The following is a 22,163-nucleotide window of genomic DNA, read 5'->3' on the forward strand; positions in this document are numbered from 1 at the left end:
TACCTGTTGCTTGGTTAAACCCAGGTGGTGAGTTTTTTTTTTTTTTTTTTTTTTTTTTGGGCTGGGCAGTATAAATGGGCAAACAGTATCGGCCCCAACAGGTTTTGTCTGCAGTCTCCATGGTGGCCTCATGTGGGCTTGCCCACACAGGGACCCAGCTGGTTTAACTCATACATGGGCCTGTTAAAATCTACGTGGGGAAAACTCCTGTGGAGCCACCATGGACAAAACCTGTTGGGGCCATACTGTTTACCCATATATTCTCCATATCGGGCCCACCTATGGATCTTTGTGCACAACCACAGGATAAAAGGTCCACTAGGGTGTGTGTGTGTGTGTGTGTGTGTGTGTGTGTGTGTGTATGTGTATGTGTGTGTGCGCGCGCGCTTTCAGGCTTTCTGCATGTGACCCTGGGTCCCCTGGCAGTTAAAAGCATAACATTCAACTCAATTAGCAGCATGAATAATTGATAACTGTCTGGGAGAGTATTTGTATTTACACTGGAATTAAAAGCCTCCGGTGTCAGCTGTCGCATCTGAGGAGCTGAAGCGTGTGTGTGTGTGTGTGTGTGTGTGTGTGTGTGTGTGTGTGTGTGTGTGTGTGTGTGTGTGTGTGTGTGTGTTTGTGTGTGTGCATGTGAGTGTGTGTTGGAGGAGAGGAGAGGGATGTATAGTGTTGCATCATAAGAAGTCTTAGAGGATCGCTGATGGAAGCTTCTCTCTTTTTTGCGCTGCAGGGAAAACGAAATCACGTCTAATCCACCAGCAACACAACATGTTATTTGAGTTAAGTAGAACAAGGTTAGTTTACAACCCAGCTTGGTTTAATTTGGACTCCCAATTCATGCTCTTTTGAGGGGATTTTTGAAAATATTTTGCTGCATTTTGAGATCTAAAATGAATTTCTTTGAATATTTGAAAATTCTTTCTGATAAGGTTGGCTAACGAGCTGCTGGGAGCATCTTCATATCCAACATATGGGAGGAAAATTGCTGCAACACATAGAGTTTTTTAAGGAGGTAAACCAGCTGCAGATAAAGAAAGTGTCAGCTGTGCTCCAGCTGCAGCCAAACTCACAAGTTTGTCTAAAGCTCAAACATTCTGAGTTTTATTCTCCACAATGTTAAGTTAAAATACTGAAACATGTCATAAAAGGAACATTTATTAGCATTATTTAGTTTAAACCACAACTGACTGAAATAATCATTAGTTTCCTACTTAAGCTCTTATTTCTAGAGGCGCCGCGTGCTGATGGGCAAGGCAGGCAATTGTATGGGGCCTCCAGGCCACAAGAGGGCTGACAAACTCTGATGCCAGAACCACAACAGTGTTGAGATGATCAAAAGCTGTTGTGTGAGTCTCAAACTCCCTGACCTGTCCCTTTACCCCACTTGGACAGAGAAATGGCAGCACGCTTCCTAGTCTGCGCCGAACTGCGGTTCAACCTTGCAGCACCATTTCTGATCATATTTCAGTGTGGCAGGTCTTACTTTAATACATTTTCATTATAAAAGGGAAGACCCATTGTAGACCGATATATTGGGCTGATATTTAATATTTTTATACATCTGCATCAGCTGATATGTGTCCTTAGTAAAGCCCATTTAAAATCAGGCACATCCTCGGGCAGCCCGGTGCTGTTGCAGAATTTAAATTCAATGTGTTTGTATGTTCACTAATTACATCTGCATAATAAATACTCTAAATGAACTTTATTTATGTGTCTGACTTTAACACTGAGCGGTGCACAAAGTTAAAGTGACTGTGTGTATTTTTCTTGGTTATAGGGGGCAGTAGATACCTAAATCTTTGTGAGCAAGCAGTATTTTTGTGTTAGAGTAAGACGTTACCAACGGATGCTCATTAGGGTCAAAAAGCCCTGGGGAGTAAAAACTTTAGCAAAACAACAAGCACATCAGACTCCCTTTCATCACTGGCAACTAGTGAAGAGGTAAATGTGTAAAACAAAAACGTTTAAGAATGATGAAAGTTGTCTTACCATTCGTTACAAATCAGTAAATGCATTTTGTCCTCACAGGCTTCCATAGAAGGAAACATGGCATCTAAAATGGCCTGTATTTGATATAGCTAATATGGCGTCGTCCAGAGACGTAGACCCACTCCTGTGCGTTTTAGACCTGATTTTTATGGTTATGTGTTACAACGCTGCCAATATTTTTCAACAACTGGGCATCATTTCATTTATTTTCAACAACATTTTGATGGATATTTCCAGAATGTACTAGTAAAAACTACAAATGGTCTCTTTAAGATTTAGTTATATTCAGAGTTAAAAAACAGATTCAGCTTCAGAAATTTTGTGCATCAACTGATGTCATTGGGGACATTTTTGCACGAAAACAAGGTGGAAAATGTCTAGATATTGGCCATGAAAATTGGCAAAACATATCGGTCATCGGCTGATCATGTCTCCTACGTATCGGCATCGGCAATAGAAAAACCAATATCGGTCGACCTCTACCGTTTTGCAGGCGGCACAAATACAATCTCTAGACAGACAACTAGTGGAGGCAGCACATTATCCAGAACCAGACGTGTCAGACACCACCTCCACCTCCGGCTGCCTCCTGCGCCGGTGCAGCTGAGTATTGAACAGCCTGATAACCTTGGTCAAAGTCACTGCCGCCAAGTGAAAAGCATCTGTAGTGCAGTGACGAATGGCTTCGGAACCGAGTTCATCACCTATTTGATTTAACAAAGAAAAAAAGCAGCAGTCACCTTTGCTCGGCTCTGTCTTCGCCCCTCGGCTCGGTCCTGACGTGACGAAACTGCTTTCCTCCTAGTTTATTTACCTCCTGCTCGTACTTCATTTCAGCTCTGAACCTTTGCGCCCTCACTTGTAATGATGGTCATCTGCGCTTGTTATACTGCTGCCCTTTTTTCTCTCTGAGAAATAACAGCTGCTTCCAACAAAAGCTGCCCCAAACCACGGCTGTAACTGCAAATTATTTAGCCCTCAGTTCATTTTCAGTCTCCATTTGGTCCGGTACTGGTAGAGGGAATGACAAAGTCCTAGAGGTAAAATGTATTTTCTTAAGTTTATGTTCGGTTTGTGATGATAAAACTCAGCATCTAGTGTATCAGTTGGATTCATTCCATCTCATTTAACTCAAATTGTTATTTTTGATGGTTTTTCCACATCAACAAACAGAATGGGTCGACCAGTTTGATGGTAAATCTAAATATGTGTGATCAATTTTCATTTTTGCTTAAAAAATGTGATTTTCCTGTGTTGTCATTTGTGTTTGTGTTCGCTTTCCTAATTCTGTGATTAGGGGGAGGTAGGAAGGGTGGGGTGGGGGTAATAGGAGACAGGGGAGATGGGGACGGGTGGGAGAAAGATGAGACAGAGGGTTTAAGGTCCAGTTCATTCATCCTTTAGTCCTTTCAGACCTGAAGTGGGCCGGAGGACAAAGTGATCACTGTCACCCGTCTGATGAAGAGTTGCACACTCCAACCGAGGTAACATATTCAGTTATTATTTCACTGGTGCCAAAAGCTTTCACTTGCCTTTCCTTTCTAAAAAAAAAACACAACCTTTTTAACCCCGGGGCCTTCAGAAATATTCTCTTCTTAACATTTTTGGCATCATTTAATTTCATTGTGTTTATGGCCTTCGGGATAATTTAGAAATGGATAAATATTAAGATGTTTGCTGATGTTTTCAAGCAGTAAATGAAAGTTTATTACCTAAATACCACCAGTCCTCCGTTATGATGTTTGATTATTTCCTCCTTCTTTTGTTGTTGGCGGATGACTTTAGAGCCGGTTTCAGTCGACATTTTGGCCTAAAGGTGCAGATGTCCTGGACTCAGCCGGCCCTGATAAAAGACCCGGTGACCCTGCAGAGACCATAAGTGGGAGCTGTGCTACACAGGGAGAAAAAGGAAATCAAATAAGATCTGAAAAGAGACTTTTTGTTTTTGCTCTAAGATAAGGGGGCGTTAGAGCTCAGGAAAAGGAGCATATGGGAGACGTGATTCAGCGGGGGAAAGTGAGGCGCTTCTTCAGGAGATGAGTTTTGAGCCTTCCAGGGAGGAACGTCTGCAGCAAATGGCTCTGGAAGGTCACCGTGTCTGAAAGTGTGCTTACAGAGTTAAGGTGCACTTGTAATAACATATATTTATTTATTTGATAAAGAGCATCAACTCAGACTTTCTAATTAACAAATGTGAATGATTTGAGAGGGGCGGCTACAGTCAGGTGCATCTGTTGTTGTGACGGCTAAATCAACACCACACAAGATGATTAGTATTTATTTCCTGAAGCTCCTTTTCTTGTCTCCGTGTGATGAGGAGCACGGCGATGAAGACACTCAATCTTTTTCTCTGTTTGCTTTCTGGGACAGATGCAGTGCCGCTGTAACTCTTCAGTCGAGCACTTTTCATCACCCTACTGGAGCCGAGGTGGGATTCTGTGTGTTTGTGTTGATTTTCCTCTCGGTTATTTACGTGAGCTGACAGCTGTGTGGGAGGCCTTTTACATTAGGAGTCATTATGGACTCATTCTCTGCAGAGCACATCTTCTTCTAACGTTTAATATAATGGGAAAATAGATTAGATTGTGAATATGAAGAAGTAATAAAATGGGGGAAAGCACCGGCACCGCGTGGTTAATACTCGGGTAAAGTCGCTCAATTTTTATGAAGAAAAAAGTCTCCAGTCGTCCTGCAGAATCATAAATGTCTACGAGGGTTCTTATTTGTCTGTTTGGCCAGATTTTCTCTTTTTTGAAACTTTCTGTAATTCAACAATCACAAATTAACCAAAATGGGCTGAAATGAGGATATAAAATAATAATTTAAAATTATAAAATAATAATTCATAATTATGAATTAAATTTTAATCAATTCAATTTAATCATAAAATTCTAATTGGTGATAACTTTTCTGTAGCCAAATGTATAAAGTCTGATTATTATTTATTTTTATTTGTTATATGGAAATATTTAGATTGAAAAAAAACTGCTAAAAATGTTGCTTGATTAATCAGAACTGAAAAAAAAAGTTTTGTTGTTTATTAAAATGTATTAAAATTTCAGTAAGGTAATCATAATTTGCATTATTTAATTGAGAATATTTTCATGTTGTGAGAAATAGACACACTAAATAAATAGATAACATTTTCCAGACAGAGGAAACAAACTTAAAACATTTTGATCATGAGACTTAATACCACAGCATTTTTGGGTAAAATAAAAATAATAAAAATAATAATCCACATAGCCTAAAAGCACAGTTTACAGATTCATACATTGTTATGATTCAAGTACAGCAACAAAAAAGCTAAATAATATTTATTTATTAATTGATAGAACATAAAAAACAACCTTTCCTTCCATTCCAGTGCAGAAATTGAGGAACGTTGGTAAAAAGATGAAACGATTCTAACATTTTGGTACCTATTTGTATTGTTTTTATTGTTCTACAGACATGAGGACACTTGATTTGCCCATTTTAACGTGGTTTCCAAAAGTGTTACAGGCTCACAAATTAGATACAGTGACACCTAGTGGCATAAGCTGCGAATTTCATCCAACTCCACACGTTACTGTCTACAAAGCTGTTCATTCAGTCAAATTAGGGGAAATTTAACATGTTATTATTGTGATTCAAGTAACAATCAGTTAATCTGGTGAAATTAGCAGCTTTATTTATCCTTTCTCGTTTTTTTTTACCACAAATCAAAGAAAGATGAACATTTTTTTATGTTTTCCTCCTAGCCTTACTTCCTGCACACCCACCCGCTCACTCAACAGACGGCAGAGAGGGTGTTTATGTCACGGTGGCTCTTAGTTGTTTTAAAAATCTGTGCCTGAAAAGGTCAAGAACCACTCTTACTGTGCCTCGAGACAATAAATGTCCCTCAGCAGGAAAAGGCTCGCCTACGGATGGACAGCGAATGTGATGGCTGGTTTTCATCTGGATTGAAGCCGCTTCGGCGGAAATCCATCGTCTTTGAGTTTTATGCATTTTTATGATTAATGAGACGTTGCCTTTACCGTTCCCTTTAGAAAAGCAAACAACTGATGATGAATAAAGAGCTGCATGAAAGTACCAGGCCATTCGCTCACACAGCGACATTTCAGCTGATGAGTTTAGGGATTTGTCGTGAGGCCAGTGTTTGGGCAAAACCAAAGTGATGCGAATAGAATAGAGGAGAAAAAGAAAACTTTAAAAGTTACAAATGCATCCAAACAGTAGCCTAACCAGCCAGCTCCATGCTTCCCTGTGGACAGTTCTCTGTGCAGAATTAAACAGAGGATGAGTCCGGCAGGCCAGGCTATCGAAACAGAAACAACTGGGAAAAAAGTGGCAAATAATGACTAAGAAAGCAACAACTGGGTCTGAGAAACTGGGGAGTACACTAGCAGGGAAAGAAGATAAGTAGACGATGACTCCACGATGTGTTGGGGTATGGGGAAAACCAAACGGCGGAGAAACACTAATTATGCAGGATATTTAATATCTGAGAACATCAATTAAATAATTCAGAAACAACCAAATGAATAATTCTAATGTCCAAAACTCTAACGCCGTGCAGCATACAGGAGCAAATGCTTACATTTACTCTAATAGATCTATTTATGTACAAATGTACGTACTTCAGAAAGCAGTTAGTGATTTGATACTTACTTTTGAGAACTATGGGATGTTCATAGTTTCATCTTCCTCCACCAGCAGTGCTGTTTCCTGATTGGGCCTATAAGCCGGCCTGGTCTCCTGGTTCTAGACAGGTCCAGCTGTGGCACTTCCTGTTGGAGCTGTTGGGCCGCGGCGAGGGTGCGGCCATCGGCTGGGGAGGAGAGTGGGGCGAGTTCGTCATCAGGGACCCTGAGAGGCTGGCGAGGCTGTGGGGCGAGAGGAAGGGCAAACCGCACATGAACTACGACAAACTCAGCCGGGCGCTCAGGTAGAGCTTCATCATCAGCTGTCTGACCGCAATCCGGAGCGCACCGGTCGCAGTCTGACAGGAAACACTCTGCTTGCAGGTACTACTACAACAAACGCATCCTACACAAGACCAAAGGAAAAAGATTCACCTACAAGTTCAACTTCAGCAAACTCATCCTGGTCAACTACCCGGGGTACCCGCCTCCACTGGGCTACCAGGTCATCACCAAGTCTTCTCCTTTCCTTAAGGGAGTCACCATGGAAACGCTAATTTGATCAATTTACCTAAAAGCAAGGCAATCATTTTCTTTAGTGTAACAGATTCATCAAAAATCACCAGACTTACCTGACCTAGTTAACTCATTCCCACTTTTAGTCAGTGACCTTCTGACTGTGGAAGTTCAAGCGGGTCTTTATGAGTTTCCTCCTGAAGGCTGCAGTCGTTCCAATCGTGATAAATTCTTCAGAAGGAGGGATTGAGTGAGCAGGCACTTTGTTTGACAGACAAGTTGCTGAGTAAGCCTTAAACGTGTTCTCTGATTAATTACAAAAAGAAATCCCAGTTTCTTTTTCATAGTTGAGCTGAATTGAAATGTTCAGGAAGACCTTGCTCCTGCGTTTACGGTCTTCATCATCCAGCCTGGACATTTCCTGACTCGTCTCAGACACACCAGCTTTCATTCAGAGCTTTTTCTCCCCAGATGTTGGGAGAAAGTTGGGAGAAATTAGATGGGATGAGTTCAAATTTAAAAGTACCATTTTCAGCCTGAAAAAAGGACGCTTTACTGGATAATTGGTGCCTACGCTGAGCTTGATGCAAGCAGCTTCTATCTATATGAACCCTGGCCATTTATCAATCAATCAATCAATCAAAGCTTTATTTATAAAGCACCTTCCGCAACCCTGTCAGGAAGCCCAAGGCGCTGAACATTGTACAGTAGAAAGTTAAATATAGTGAATGAATCAGAAAATAAAAGCAATTCAAATCACAGATTACAAATGACAAAAAAAGGTGAAACATTCTAGTACAGGACAAATGTGTAAAACAAGGGATAGAGTGAACCAATGAAAACTGTGAAATAAAATCAACATAAAAGAGGGCCAAATTCAAACACGATCAGGAAACGCCAAGCGCAGGAGGTGGGTTTTTAGGCGACTCTTGAAGACAGGCAGAGATGGGGACAGCCTAACTGTCTAACGGTTTAAAGGAGATCATAATAAATATTTAAGATTCGGTGAAGGTAGATGACCGACACAAACACACAACATGAAAGGTTTACAGTCAGTGCAATCTGCAGTTTTAATTCATTATCAGGCCACATTTTTCATTCTGAGTTATAAACGAAAGATTTTGTTTGCATTAATTCTGAACTTTGAGCCAACGGTTAACTTATGATGACCTGATAGGAGGAAATTAGCTTCTTATTCTGTAATTCTTCACCCTGAGACTAGGATTTGATTTCTTAATTTTAACATTTTTATTTCAATTATTTATTACTTGAAAAATAAAAAGATAAATGGTTTAAATGTTTAGTTTGTGGTGAAACTCTATTATTAGAAAATCCTGATAGATCTACGTCACACTGTCACTTAACATTCATGGGCTCACTCACCTAGACTCACGACGGGTTGTTGTTTTAGCATTCAGGAAACAGCAGAATTAGCATTAGCATTAGCAGCTCCACCACACAGCAGAACTCCTTCAGGTTTTTGTTATTTGTGGAGACAAAACATCAACGTTGTAAATCAGTGTTAGAGTTGTGTTGCTGTTAGCCAATCAGAGGCTAGATGTCCAAATTTCAGGAAATAAGACTCAATTTTTGTTCCTACAACCCTCTGATTACTAGACATCTACCTCTAACTCCTGAGCTACTGTTGCCTTATGGTGGTGCTGTCCTCCTGAAGGAAGGATTTGAAGCTCACTAAACTTGCAGCCTCTGCTCTTCTCCGTGTCTGGTTCAATTACGTCAGTTTAGTGCTGCGCATTTGTAGCCCTGGACGTATTTTCACACAACACCTAAAATAACTTTGACCCCCATTTGGAAATAAGTGCTTTCTTGGCATCAGAATACATCTTTCAAATGAATGGACATCATATGTGAAATCCTGTGCTAATCTAGCCTGTTTCAAGGTTTGTGACATCAAATAATTGAGAACCGCTGGTTTAGTCCATTTTTGAGCAGAAATCAATGTCAAACTGTGTCAAGCGCCTCGAGGACAGAATTGAATACCCCTGGTCTAATGGAAGACAAATTGGTGTTTGCTCAGCACTGGATTACCAAAGTAACCCAAATTGGGTTGTTTTAAACCCAGCAGTTTAAAGTGTGGTGCTCAAACTCTTACTTCACAGCTAAAAACCAAATATGGATTAATTATCCTCCAATACCCGAAAGCATTCTCTGAAAAAGCCCTCATATGGATGGCAGCATATGCTGCTCCTAAATCTCTATATATCGGTCAGCATTAACTGTGGCTGAGCAGATGTGCATGTTATAAAAACATGTGCCTTGATGCATCTCCAGATCATCACAGATGTTGTTTTATTTTAGCTGCGCTTGGAAAACAAGTCGGATGGTCCTTCGGCTGTTTTTCCTGTGGGACAAAGTGTTTAAGACATCCAAAAGGAAGACCAGAACAGATGCTGTTGCTTCTCATAAATCCAACTAAAACTAGTTCAGACGTGCTTTATTTTGATGGCAGACAGCCCAACAACAGCTCATAATCAATGCAGACTTTTAGGGTTAGCATTCTTCCCCCAATTATCTCAATCTTTTGATGACTTCATGCATTTTACACTAATTAAGTTCCTTCAGTGTTTGTAATTTGACACTAATTGTTGCAATATAGTTATTACTGCATCTGTTCAGCTTAACTGATGGCTAAGTATATGACCCAATCATCATCTAATCAGTTTTGTGGAAAATTAAATGACTATTTTTAGTATAAATTTAAAATCAACACTGCTTGCATCAAGTTAAAATCAAACACACTTTAAAAAAAACACTGAAAAGACTGTGATCATTGATTTGCAGATATTGCATAATTTTTATATTTTACCTTTAACGCACACTTAAAATAATAATTACATAGAACTAGGTAATGTATATTTAAAGAGTAACTAAGCCCCCAAATAACTTTTTTTTAAACTTTTAAACTGTATAACTGGATCTTTACAAATGTAATCTTTCTGTTTCTGTGCATTTTTTGACGTGTGTGTGTGTGTGTGTGTGTGTGTGTGTGTGTGTGTGTCTGTGTGTGTGTGTAAACTTGATTAAATCTAGAATCCAGGTCTAAACATGTCTTAGTGCTGCCCCCCGTGACAGGACAGCAGCTACTGCATTTTAAACTTGTGGCTGACTGGGGTAGGAACAATTTCATGTCATCGGTGCAGTCTCCTCCCACTCCCCCTCCCTCCCAGGATGGAAATGCCCCACACGTGACAATGCCACTCTGTGCCGCAACACCCACTTTCATGGCATTTTTCAAATTTTGACTAGGGGTGGAGTTACATTTTCTCATGGTGTGCAGTCCCTCTAGAGCAAGTCACCCCTACCAGATTCTTACTCAACTCCCACTTCCTGTTTAAAAAATGCAACAAATGCTGTTGCTTAGCAGACCGAGAGGGCGGAGCCGCTAACAAATACACTCACACACACAGGCTCACAACGACATTGTGACATCATATGGTACCAGCTGACATTCTAGGATGCCTCTTAGCCAATAGCAATGGCAGATTTAAATTAAAATGCAGTGCAGAGTTTTTACCTGACAACGGCACAACACTGACAGTTTTAGGCAGAAAATTAAAATTTTAACTAAAACGCACTAAAGTGCTAAACTATTGACTACACGTGTCTGCAGCACAATTAGACACACATTTATATAATTTATCAGGAAAAAAGTTGATTTGGGGATGACTTGCTCTTTAAGTCCATTTTACTTTGTAAGTAACATAATTACCTGGTTTTGTGTACTTACATTTTCAAGTGCAATCCGTTTGCATGCTTTTTTAAAGTAAGCTGAACTAATCAGATTTTACAGTGTAGCAGCAAAGTTTATTTTTTTCCCAAAATTTTACCTGGTATTTATCATTTTTGAGCTGATACCATCACATTGTGTTGTGTTGTATGTTTCCATGTCTTCCATCCATCCACCAGCTGGTCCACAGGGCCCCTCTTCCCTTGCCTGCTGAGAGCAGCCATCCTCTTTGTGGAGGAGCAGGGTCACTGATGGACAGAGGTAAGACCCAGACCTCCCCGGCGCCATTGAACGTCCAGCTGATGCTGTTAGTCAGTTATGGCATTTCTTGAATTCACGTCTTTCTAATCATTAATGAATGCCCTTTATTTTAAGCTTTGGTTTGATCCAGAAACTGTTTAATTTTTACTGTAGGTTGCACAAAAGAACAGAACATATTTGGAAATAAAAAATGAGAATTTTAACTGAAACTCAATTTGCTGTTCAATTAAACACTAATTTCCATTTTATTGTGGTTTTAAAAAGCAAGGAAATGCCAACAAAAAGTGTAGTTTTCCATTTTTGGCAGTTTTGCATCGTGTGTTTCCTCTTTGGTTCTTCAGGCCTTGCACGGTTCAGGCTATTTCATGTGTCCCCATTTGGGAAAATGCTAAATTAGAGTACATTCCTGACATTGATCACTTATATTATTTTATTTTAAGTGAATAATTTAATATTTTTGGATTAATGTGTTTATTGAAAATACACGTTGGTTTAAAACATTCCTCTCATGTAGCTTGAATGATGAATCTCTCCAAATGTACTCATGATCTATTGATAAAATTAATTTCTACACTTAAACACCTTTGTGTGTTGCTCTGAAACCCTCCTGTCAGCACAGAAAACAGAAAACAGTTTTGAGTCGGTGACACCGACAGATTAAAGCTCTGCCTCAGAACACAGCACGTCTCAGTGGAGACTTGTGATTGATGCAACTCTTGATCTACCTCCTGACAGCTGTTCAGCCTCTGCCTCAGCCCTTCTTACTCCCGTGCTGCCTTCCTAAACCGCTCCCGGCGCTCCGGGCTCTCCACTGCTCCCTCCCCTTCATCTCCGCTCCTGCACGTCCGGGGGTCACCCCGAGAGAGACGAGGGAGTCGGTTGTAAGTGACAATGGATGGCCACACAGAAGCTGTGCATGGCAGGATGCAAGCCATCACATCGGCTGGGACCTGTCAGGGGGAGAGACACCGTCTCAGGCGGAAGTGGATAAAGTGAGGAAAGACATGTAATGAAGACAAACAAACATGGATCTTTCTTGCGTGGATGTTTTCCGCACTTGTTTTTGAGCTTTTTTATGTTTCAAGATGGTGTTTTTTATTATTTAACACATTTGATTTATAATAGAGTTTTTAGCTATTTATTGAATTGGACAATGTCATCGTTTTGAACAGACATATTAAAGCTGTGTTTTTAACTGTCAGCACTTCAAGCTGCGGCAGGGGAATGGTTCCTGTAAACAATTAATGATGAGGGACTTGTGTTTTGGTAAATAAAGCAGCAGTGCACTCATCTTACATTATTTAGCTGTTTGTCTTGCATTTCCAGTCCCTGCTTTGAGCTTCATGGAAATGATAGGAGTACCATAAATGATGCATTCATGCAGGGACAAGAATTTTCACTAAAGGGGCTTCATGTCTCTCCTGTTTGCAGCATCAGCACCAGAAACCAGATCCTGCAGTTTCCACTCCGAACACTGAGGGGCAGTACAGCCTTTGACAACGGAACTCGTTTCCCTGGAGAGGAAGAGTGAAAAGAAGTCCCACTCTGATTTTATTTTCGAGTGTCATAATTGGAATTTAATCGATCTATTTTACCTTAAGCATAACTATCATGTGGTTTATATTTGTATTTTAACTTATACAAATAAAGGCGTTTAGAATCAAATAAAAATGTCAATATTCTTGATATTTTGTGGGGTTTCTTTTACATTTAAAATACGTAATTTTGTAGATCTCACATATTTTAGATACGTTAACGATTTTTTGTAACTATTTGTAGGTGTTTTATTTTTAAATGATATTTTCCAGTATTTGTCTGTTTGATTAGGTTTATTATTTTGGATTTATTTGTTTCCTGACTACATTAGCCCACCGTAAACGTTCCTTTTTTTTAAACACACGTTTGACTCATCTTCACACTTTTAACGATCTTTGTCTACAGTGTCATTTTGGCGCCGAATATTCGGTTATTTGTGGTCCTTGAGCGCGAGAGTTGGTGTTTCTCTGTGGATGTTGAAGTAGTTCTTGGCTTTATTTAGTTACTTAAGTTCAGTATAACAGTGAAAGGAGCGTTTAAAAACAAAATGCAGCGGAGCATTGCGTAAGTAACGAGTCGACAGCGGTGGGATGTTTCTGTTTAGCTAGCTAGGGACGTTATTTCGTTTCTGTGAAGTAAGAAATTACAGAGATAAGTGCGTCATACCTCGTGTTCGGGGTTTAAATGGGTCCTGGATTGGGTTTAACATCCAAAGCGTTATTGTTTATCCGCGATAGCAGTCCTTTTGTAAGCTAGCACTAGCTGAACTGTCTACACCGACGAGTGTTTTAAGCACGGAAGTTGGATGTTTGGGTTCAACAGGAAAACAGATCCGACTGTACTCCTCATCCTCCATTAACCTTTGAAACCACAACAAAGATAATAAAGAAGATGTTTAATATCAATCAGCTAATCTAACGTTAGCGAAGCAAGTTAATATCAATAAATCGATCCTTTTAAATTAAATAACAAATACAATGTATGGGTTTTTAAACGTTCATAAATCAAATAAGGGTTTCTCAAATCACCAGCTGTGTTTTAATAATTCAGCTGTTTGTTTAGAATAATTTAGTTCATTAAAGAGTCTAAATATTGTGGTTTTAATCCTAACAGCTGGTTAAAGATGCTGTACATGTCACAGTAAGCTGGAATTGCCCTTTAGCAGTTTTTCCCGAATCAAACTAGAAATTAAAAACCTACTTCAGCAATATTGTTTACATTTCTGTTCTGTAATAGAAAAAATATCATAGTGATGATCATATTACATACAATTACAACGCATATCAGAACATTACATTTGCATCTATCTATCTCCCCCGCTTTAGATCATTTTTCCAGCCCAAGAGCAAAGACAAGGACAATCTGACGAAACATGCAGATGAAGCAGCAAAGAAGTAAGTAATTTCTATATTTGAAGTGGATTTCTGCTTCTTTTTAAAAAGGGTGTTTGTCTTTGACATATTAGCTGTGCACCAACTTATCTTTGCACCACAAAGTTAAAGGAAGGGGCTTCACTGGAGAAAATCCTGCATTAGGTTTCCCATAAAAGTCTACGTAAATAAAGAGCATCGCTCATTTAAACAGTCAAATGTGCTAAAAGATTATTTTTTACTAGTACGCCTCTGAGTACGTAGACTCTCCTCTAGATTTCTCAAAATGCTGTTTGTATTTTTACCACTATTAATAAACATTTTGACATACATTTTCAGTGTATGTTATAATGACTAATTGCAAATAGAAGCTGGTCCTGCCTCACCCTTAGGTCACAGGGTCATATGAGATCTTGAAGAACCAGTGGCATCTGCTTCAGTTCCTTTGGTTGCTTTTACAGTCGTGTGACCTAAAGACTCGTCTCCGATTTACCCAAAGAAAGAACATCTTGGTGACTCTAAAGGCTTTTGGGAAAATATCCTGGGTGGAGATAAAAAGTGTGAATTCTGTTCCATCGAGGGTTGCAGCGATTATGTTGGTGGAGCAATTATAGTCTGAGAAATAATCACAGTTTAATGATTACCAGTTATTTTACATCTGTATTAACACAATTCACTCAACACATTTTATAAAGGTTTTACCTCTGGGAGGTATTTGTTGCTGCTTTTCAGAGATAAAAATTCATTTGTAAGATCAAATGTAATCTTTAATTTTTAAATTACAGTTTGAAACTTTTAAAATACTTTTAATTAAACTTGCCTGTTAGCTTGTTTTGAGTTTCTGTAAAAAGACTAAAAAGTGAAACTGTTGAACTGGTCAGGGTTCGAGTTAACGTGATGTTTATTCAAATGGACTCTGAAGGACGGAGACACTTAAAGAAAGGAGATGGTAAACTCCTCTTAGTAAAGTTGTTATTATGATTATCTGTAAATATGATTTCTACTTGTTGATAAATGTAATCAATTATTTATTGTAAAATATTATTTGAAGGACTAATTATATAATTAATGTGCAAATAAGGAATTACAAAGAGGTGTTAAATGTTAAAATGGCTTGCTGTACAAGCTTGTTGTGGACGAATACAGAGGAAACTTAGTACCTCACCGCTAAATGAACACTCCTTCTTAATACTTTTTTGTTTTTAATATTACTATTAAATCACTTAAAGAGCAAGTCACCCCCAAATCAACTTTTTGTTCTGATAAACTATTCAGTGGTTCCCAAACTTATTTAGCCGCGCACCCCCTTCTATGTCCCGACCATGTCGACACACCCCCCAGCCCCACATCAGGGCATGGCTATATATATATATATATATATATATATATATATATATATATATATATATATATATATATATATACAGTTGTGGTCAGAAGTTTACATACACTTGTAAAAAATATAATATAATGGCTCTACTGAGTGTCCCGTTATTTCTAAAACTGATTTTTCTCTGATAGAGTGATTGGAACAGATACTTCTTTGTCACAAAAAACATTCATGAAGTTTGGTTCTTTAAGGTCTTTATTATGGGTTAACAGAGAAAAGTGATCACATTTGCTGGGTCACAAATATACATACAGCAGTGCTAACATTTGGTTACATGTCCCTTAGCCATTTTCACTTCAATTAGGCGCTTTTGGTAGCCATCCACAAACTTCTGACAAGCTTCTGGTTGAATCTTTGACCACTCCTCTTGACAGAATTGGTGAAGTTCAGTTAAATTTGATGGCTTTCTGACATGGACTTGTTTCTTCAGCACTGTCCACATGTTTTCAATGGGGTTTAAGTCAGGACTTTGGGAAGGCCATTCTAAAACCCTTATTCTAGCCTGATTTAGCCATTCCTTTACCACTTTTGATGTGTGTTTGGGGTCAGTGTCCTGTTGGAACACCCAACTGCGCCCAAGACCCAACCTTCGTGCTGATGATTTTAGGTTATGTTGAAGAATGTGAAGGTAATCCTCCTTCTTCATTATCCCATTTACTCTCTGTAAAGCACCAGTTCCATTGGCAGCAAAACAGCCCCACAGCATAATATTCCCACCACCATGCTTGACTGTAGGCATGGTGTTCTTGGGGTTAAAGGCCTCACCTTTTCTCCTCCAAACATATTGCTGGGCATTGTGGCCAAAAAGCTCGATTTTCGTTTCGTCTGACCACAGAACTTTCCTCCAGAAGGTCTTATCTTTGTCCATGTGATCAGCACCAAACTTCAGTCGAGCCTTAAGGTGCCGCTTTTGGAGCAAGGGCTTCCTTCTTGCACGGCAGCCTCTCAGTCCATGGAGATGCAAAACACGTTTGACTGTGGACAATGACACCTGTGTTCCAGCAGCTTCTAATTCTTGGCAGATCTGCTTTTTGGTGATTCTTGGTTCACTCTTTACCCTCCTGACCAATTTTCTCTCAGCAGCAGGTGATAGCTTGCATTTTCTTCCTGATCTTGGCAGTGATGAAACAGTGCCATGCACCTTATACTTACAAACAATTGTTTGCACTGTTGCTCTTGGGACCTGCAGCTGCTTTGAAATGGCCCCAAGTGACTTTCCTGACTTGTTCAAGTCAATAATTCGCTTTTTCAGATCCATGCTGAGCTCCTTTGACTTTCCCATTGTATCGTTTGTGGACGTTTGTATCCAGTGAGCCCTATTTACCTGGCCTAAGAGAAGTCACCAGCTGTAGTCACTCATAATCACTCACAAGAAGTTAAGATGCCATGCTATGAAGATCAGTTCACTGACACGTTTCTAAGTCACCTAAATTGCTAGTTCATGTTGCTGTATGTATATTTGTGACCCAGCAAATGTGATCACTTTTCTCTGTTAACCCATAATAAAGATATTAAAGAACCAAACTTCATGAATGTTTTTTGTGACAAAGAAGTATCTGTTCCAATCACTCTATCAGAGAAAAATCAGAGTTTTAGAAATAACGGGAAACTCAGTAGAGCCATTATATTATATTTTTTACAAGTGTATGTAAACTTCTGACCACAACTGTATATAAAAACAGACAGGGTAAAAAAAAATATGATCGACCTTTTTCCCCATCACTTTCATTTTTTAAATAGTAATTAATAAACATTCGATACCATTACAATTTCCTTTGATTTAATTTTAAATAAATATTTAGAGTGCCCAGGTAGAACATAAACAATGCAATTTAATGGTTTTCTTTAAGTAGGAACGTTTAACCTGTGCGGCCAGAGCGCTCTCCTTCCTTCTGCTCTGCGTAAACCTGAGCTGATCACCTACTTGTGTGTAATCAAATGTCTATAGGGGAAAAGATGGAAAAGCCATGAGGTTCACTTTTGCCTCAGACTGACTTTTTGCTGTTTTATGGTGTGGCTGAATCTGCGGTCCGCTGCCACGTGGACTGGAAAAACAAATGCTGCAGTAACAGGAGTTGTGATCAGGTTCATGAGGAGTCACTGGCTGGAGCGGACCCGACTTTAATACGTCATCCCAAAATAGAAGCTAATATCTTAATATGACCTGGAATGAAAAATGTTATAAAACCTCTTAAAAGTTTTTATCACGGAGGAGGCAGCGCTCATTTCTGTCTTCAGTCTGATGGCGCGCCGGAGTTTGCGCGGCGTGCACGCTTATTGAATCTGTGTGTGTGTGTGTGTGTGTGTGTGTGTGTGTGTGTGTGCGCGCGCGGCACAGCTCCATGAGCCGCTCCAGTCACTGCGTCTCGTTATTGGCGCTATTTAAACCAACGTTGTAAAATTACTTCTGCCCAGCCCAGATGTGCTCACATGTGCACCCGTGAGCCGTGGTTCCGCTGGAACGCGTCTGACCTCTGACAGATGCACTCTGAACTTCAGATCTTCAGCGCGCTAATAGCCTGAATGGGAATCATTTCTTGTTATTTTGTTGCATTTACAATGTCCTGTGTGTGAGGTTTACAATGTCAGAACACCTGCATGAGACAGGGTGTTGATTACAAACTGCCAGAATGACTCACCACCTTCAGATTCCTCCAACACCGTTAAAAATGATCAAATACGGAACATATCGGCATGCACAGGCCAGAGTGCTGAAGCTCGGCGCATTGTTATTATGAAGCTAGGGCACATGTGGAGGACACACACGCACACACGCAAAAATATACTTGTTTTCAATTACATTTATTGTGCCCACTTACTTTTTCTTAGGCCCACCCACAAATGAGTTTCTGGCTACGCTAATGGTGACATATGACAGACTTCTCTGAGCTCTGCAGCCATTACACTTTTCACCTCGCGCACCTCCTAAGGGGGTGCGCGCACCACACTTTGGGAATCCCTGAACTACATAAATGCGTGCTTAATCGTGCTGCAGACACGTGTAGTCAATGGTTTAATACTTTAGTGCATTTTAGTTAGAATTTAAATTTTCTGCCTAAAACTGTCAGTGTTGTGCCGTTGTCAGGTAAAAACTTTGCACTGCAGTTGAATTTAAATCTGCCATCGCTATTGGCTAAAAGGTACCCTAGAACGTTAGCTGGTACCATATGATGTCACAATGTCGTTGTGAGCCTGTGTGTGTGTGTATTTGTTAGCGGCTCCGCCCTCTCGTTCTGCTAGGCAACAGCATTTGTTGCATATTTCAAACAGGAAGTGGGAGCGGAGTAATACTCTGGTGGGGGTGACTTGCTCTTTAAGTAACTAGAACCTGACTCAGGTGGTGTTTGTGTGATAATTTTATTTTTCATTTATCCAGGTAAAATGTTCGAGAACCGCTTCTCATTTACAACATGACCTGGCCAACAGGCTGCATAAATATGTAAAACAGACAATGCATACAATATAAAACAAAGCACAAATGTACAAAGATGTTTAAAGCACACACGTGATAATAATGTCACAGAAGATGAAACAAGCTGGGGGTGTCTCAACTTTTGTTCTGCAAGTTTTGCAGGTGGACGAGCCTTCGTCCTGAATTTTTCTTTTTTTATCATCCGGTATCCAAAATATTCCAACACAGGAGACTTCAAGTACTTCCTGGATGGAAACAGGGCAGTCCTGATGGTTGTTCTGGTTCTGCCATGATCCCTCTGCACCCGTTCCAGATGCGCTTTCGTTTTTCTGCGTGCCAGTCCCGCTATCATAAGTCTTTGGTTACTTGTCACTGGTCAATCGCAGCAACCCTAGTTCCATCCACAGTTAAACTAACTCTAAAACGTCATGCATTCAGATGTGGTGGTGGTGGCAGTGTCATGATCTGGGGGCTTCAGAAGGATATCCTGGAGAAAAATATGACCTTTGACCTGGGGCTGGGCATTATGGCCTAAAATCAATATCACTATATTTTGAGGATTTCACCTTGATAACGATAAATGGATGGTAACTACGGGTATGGTCTGAAACAAAAGTTGTCCACTAGATGGGGCTGTGACATGTTCCGTGTTGAGTCACATTGTGGTACAGCTTCTTAAAGGGACATGACTGTCATCCGCCTACACACATTTTCAGTTTTTATTATCACATTTATTGACATGAGAAAAACGATATTGGTAAGAGCCAGAAATTCAATAATGATACATTTAGGATTTATTGCCCAGCCCTACTTAAACAACCTTAAACAAGCTGTTTTTGCCTGAAAGCCCTCCAACGTGGCTGAGTAACAACAATAACAGAAAGACTAGTGGGACAAACCTCCTCCACTCGTTACCAGTTACCACAAACACTGCTGAGGGGTTTAAAACTGGCCATTTAATTTAAGGTTCAGCTAGTTGTCAACATCAGATCTGAGACACACAGAGCAGGATCACTGCTGCCATCCAGTCTTTACTCTGACACTTGAGTTTCTCGTATTTGTGTGACCGGCTGTGGATGGTCCGACTGGTTCATCTGAGGATGTAAATGGTTGTTTTATTCCGACTGGTTCCTGCCTGATGGGTGGCCCGTCTCCGCTGAGAAGGGATGGTTCTGTGGTAAATCAGCTCATTAGCGTGTGGAGGATGCAGCGAGTGACAGACCCGCGCTGATGAGTAAAACTTTTTAGTCGAGTCATTAACTGTCAGAAGACGAGAACTTGCGTTTCTCATTTCTGCTTTGATGATAAAGTGTTCATTATCTCCAGACTGTATAATCTTTTAAAGCTCGTCTTAAAACTGGCTTTTAATTGACTCGCCTTTATGCAACGTTCCTCTCATCATTGCTTTGACCTCTTTGTTTTATGACTCCATCTTTATTGTGTTTTACTGCTTTTGCTGTAGACCTTCCCTTTTATTTTTAATGTTTTTAACTTGGCGCGCTGTCAACGAGCTCCTCAACAACTCCATGAATCAGGCTTCGATTCCGAGTCTCAACGACGTGTGTGTGTTTTCAGGCCCGTCAAGAGTCCCCTCAAGGTGCAGAACGGTGTCCAGGAAGCTGATTCGCCCATCAAGAAGGTTGCCAAACGCAGCCGTCAAATCCTGGACAGCGATGAGGACGAGGCCACAGTCGTTAAAGAACAAGCTGCCACCAAAGAACACGAAGACAAAGAAGCGAAATCAGAGAAGGTAAAAGACACATTTAGTCTAATTATAGTCGCTGTAATTAAGAGCTCCTCTAGGCTTATCGTCGCCTGGTGTTTATTTAGTGATGTGAAACCAGTCACACACACCGGGCCAGCCAGTGTTGGAGACATTTATCAATAAGCCAGTTAATGAAAAGAGCTCTGGCTGTCGCTCAACCTCCTGTTATTTGATGAACACTCCTCTTAACCGCCTTGCTCGCTCTGTTTGTGACGTGTCAGCAATCATTTATGTTTTTCTCTTTGAGGGAAGAGACCGTGATGGATGCGTGGGGATGTCGGAGTGACCCACCTTCCCTCCTTGTTGATGTGTGGCCAGCTGGTTGTAATACATCCCCTCTTGGCAGCAGAGCCTCTCCACTTGAATTAAATGTTGGGCCTGTGTTGACAGTTAATTATTCATCTGTAAAACGTTAATAACACCTTTCTAATTCCACCAGAAGCCTTTGCAAATGGTTCACTGATCATCAGTGCTGTTGGCAGCACCTTATTTGTCGATGATTTTGAACTAAAATAACAGAAATGATCCTAGGCGGGTTTTCCCACGAGCATTCGCTGATCGCCAACCTGTAGCTTCTGGAAATGGACAAAAAGAGTTTGTTTAAAAATCCTGTTTAAATCTGGATGTGGGGTCGGTTGGTTCGCTGGAGTTTTTGACAATTAAAATTGCGCCCACATTTTCAAAGATAAACACATTTCTTTTAACAACGGTAGTTTCTGCATCTATACTGCTCCGCTTCAGCTCTCTCCCCCCTCCCCATGCGCAGTGCGCCTGCAGCCTCTCAGAGTTCCTGCTGCTCTAAACATTAAAATAATTATTTCATTTTCTGTTCCTCACTTCTGATGACCTTCAATGGTGTCTGTTTGTTGCAACCACCATGTACAAAAACTGACTTGTTTTTATTTGACTATTTTTCTGTCCTGTATCTGTTTATTATCTTCCTGCATTTCCTCTCAATCCTAAAGAAAAACTGCTACCTGGGTTCATATATATTCACCTTATGAGTTACATTTGAACTGCAGTTCTAAAAGATCTACCGACCGCAAAAACAGCGGAGTGCCGCTGTTCGCCGGCCGCATCAGTGAGGTGCATCACCGGGGGACAAAACAGGTGATGCGCCCTGCTCCACAGCAGCGAAACGCATCAGGCACAAAAAAAGACAGAAACATTAAAGGACATGAGCCGACATAAACAATCGCGTGTTAAATTAGTTTTTGAGGTGGTGACACCTGATTTGATAATGTTACTGTGGCGGTGCGCAGGACGCAGATGTCTGGAGCGCGTCAACGATCAGAGCTTTGCATGCGCAAGCTGGTTAAGGTTAGGATGGGGTGAGGGGAATGTTAAATTGCAGGAGGGTAAACATCACAATTTGTTGGTGTCAGTACTGACGCTCTGGCACAGCTCGTCGCCTCCCGACATGCAGGAGCTTGTCACCTGCTGTCTTTTCCGAGGACTGGATCTTGCCGGTCATTATCACGTGACAGCGACTAGTCGATGACAGGCATAAAAAGTCACTACAGAGCAGTGAAGTCGACT

At 40.4% G+C, this 22,163-nt stretch overlaps 2 protein-coding genes across 4 annotated transcripts in view; both read left to right on the forward strand.

The window, feature by feature from the left end:
- The first annotated feature begins 3,349 nt into the window (after positions 1-3,349).
- On the forward strand, positions 3,350-12,811 carry LOC107383458 (ETS translocation variant 3-like protein). Of its 3 annotated transcripts, none has more exons than XM_015956077.3 (7): positions 3,350-3,482; positions 4,369-4,426; positions 6,700-6,931; positions 7,011-7,131; positions 11,070-11,151; positions 11,887-12,157; positions 12,583-12,811. In XM_015956077.3, exons 2-7 carry the CDS (start codon positions 4,369-4,371, stop codon positions 12,680-12,682), a joined length of 864 nt encoding a protein of 287 aa, XP_015811563.1. In that variant the 5' UTR covers positions 3,350-3,482; the 3' UTR covers positions 12,683-12,811. The 3 variants fall into 3 exon arrangements, with proteins under 3 accessions (XP_015811563.1, XP_015811564.1, XP_015811565.1); XM_015956078.3 differs by having other exon boundaries at positions 6,703-6,931; XM_015956079.3 differs by having other exon boundaries at positions 11,887-12,143; positions 12,583-12,782.
- Positions 12,812-13,097: 286 nt separating this feature from the next.
- Positions 13,098-22,163, forward strand: part of lig1 (ligase I, DNA, ATP-dependent) — a 61,219-nt gene continuing 52,153 nt past the window's right edge. The window contains exons 1-3 of the mRNA XM_015956076.3: positions 13,098-13,251; positions 14,013-14,081; positions 20,435-20,609. Of these exons, the coding sequence (XP_015811562.1) occupies positions 13,235-13,251; positions 14,013-14,081; positions 20,435-20,609 (261 nt within the window). The 5' untranslated portion in view covers positions 13,098-13,234. The remainder of the gene's footprint in view (positions 13,252-14,012; positions 14,082-20,434; positions 20,610-22,163) is intronic.

The sequence above is a fragment of the Nothobranchius furzeri genome, chromosome 11 (genome assembly GCF_043380555.1).
Source record: "Nothobranchius furzeri strain GRZ-AD chromosome 11, NfurGRZ-RIMD1, whole genome shotgun sequence".
NCBI lineage: Eukaryota > Metazoa > Chordata > Actinopteri > Cyprinodontiformes > Nothobranchiidae > Nothobranchius > Nothobranchius furzeri.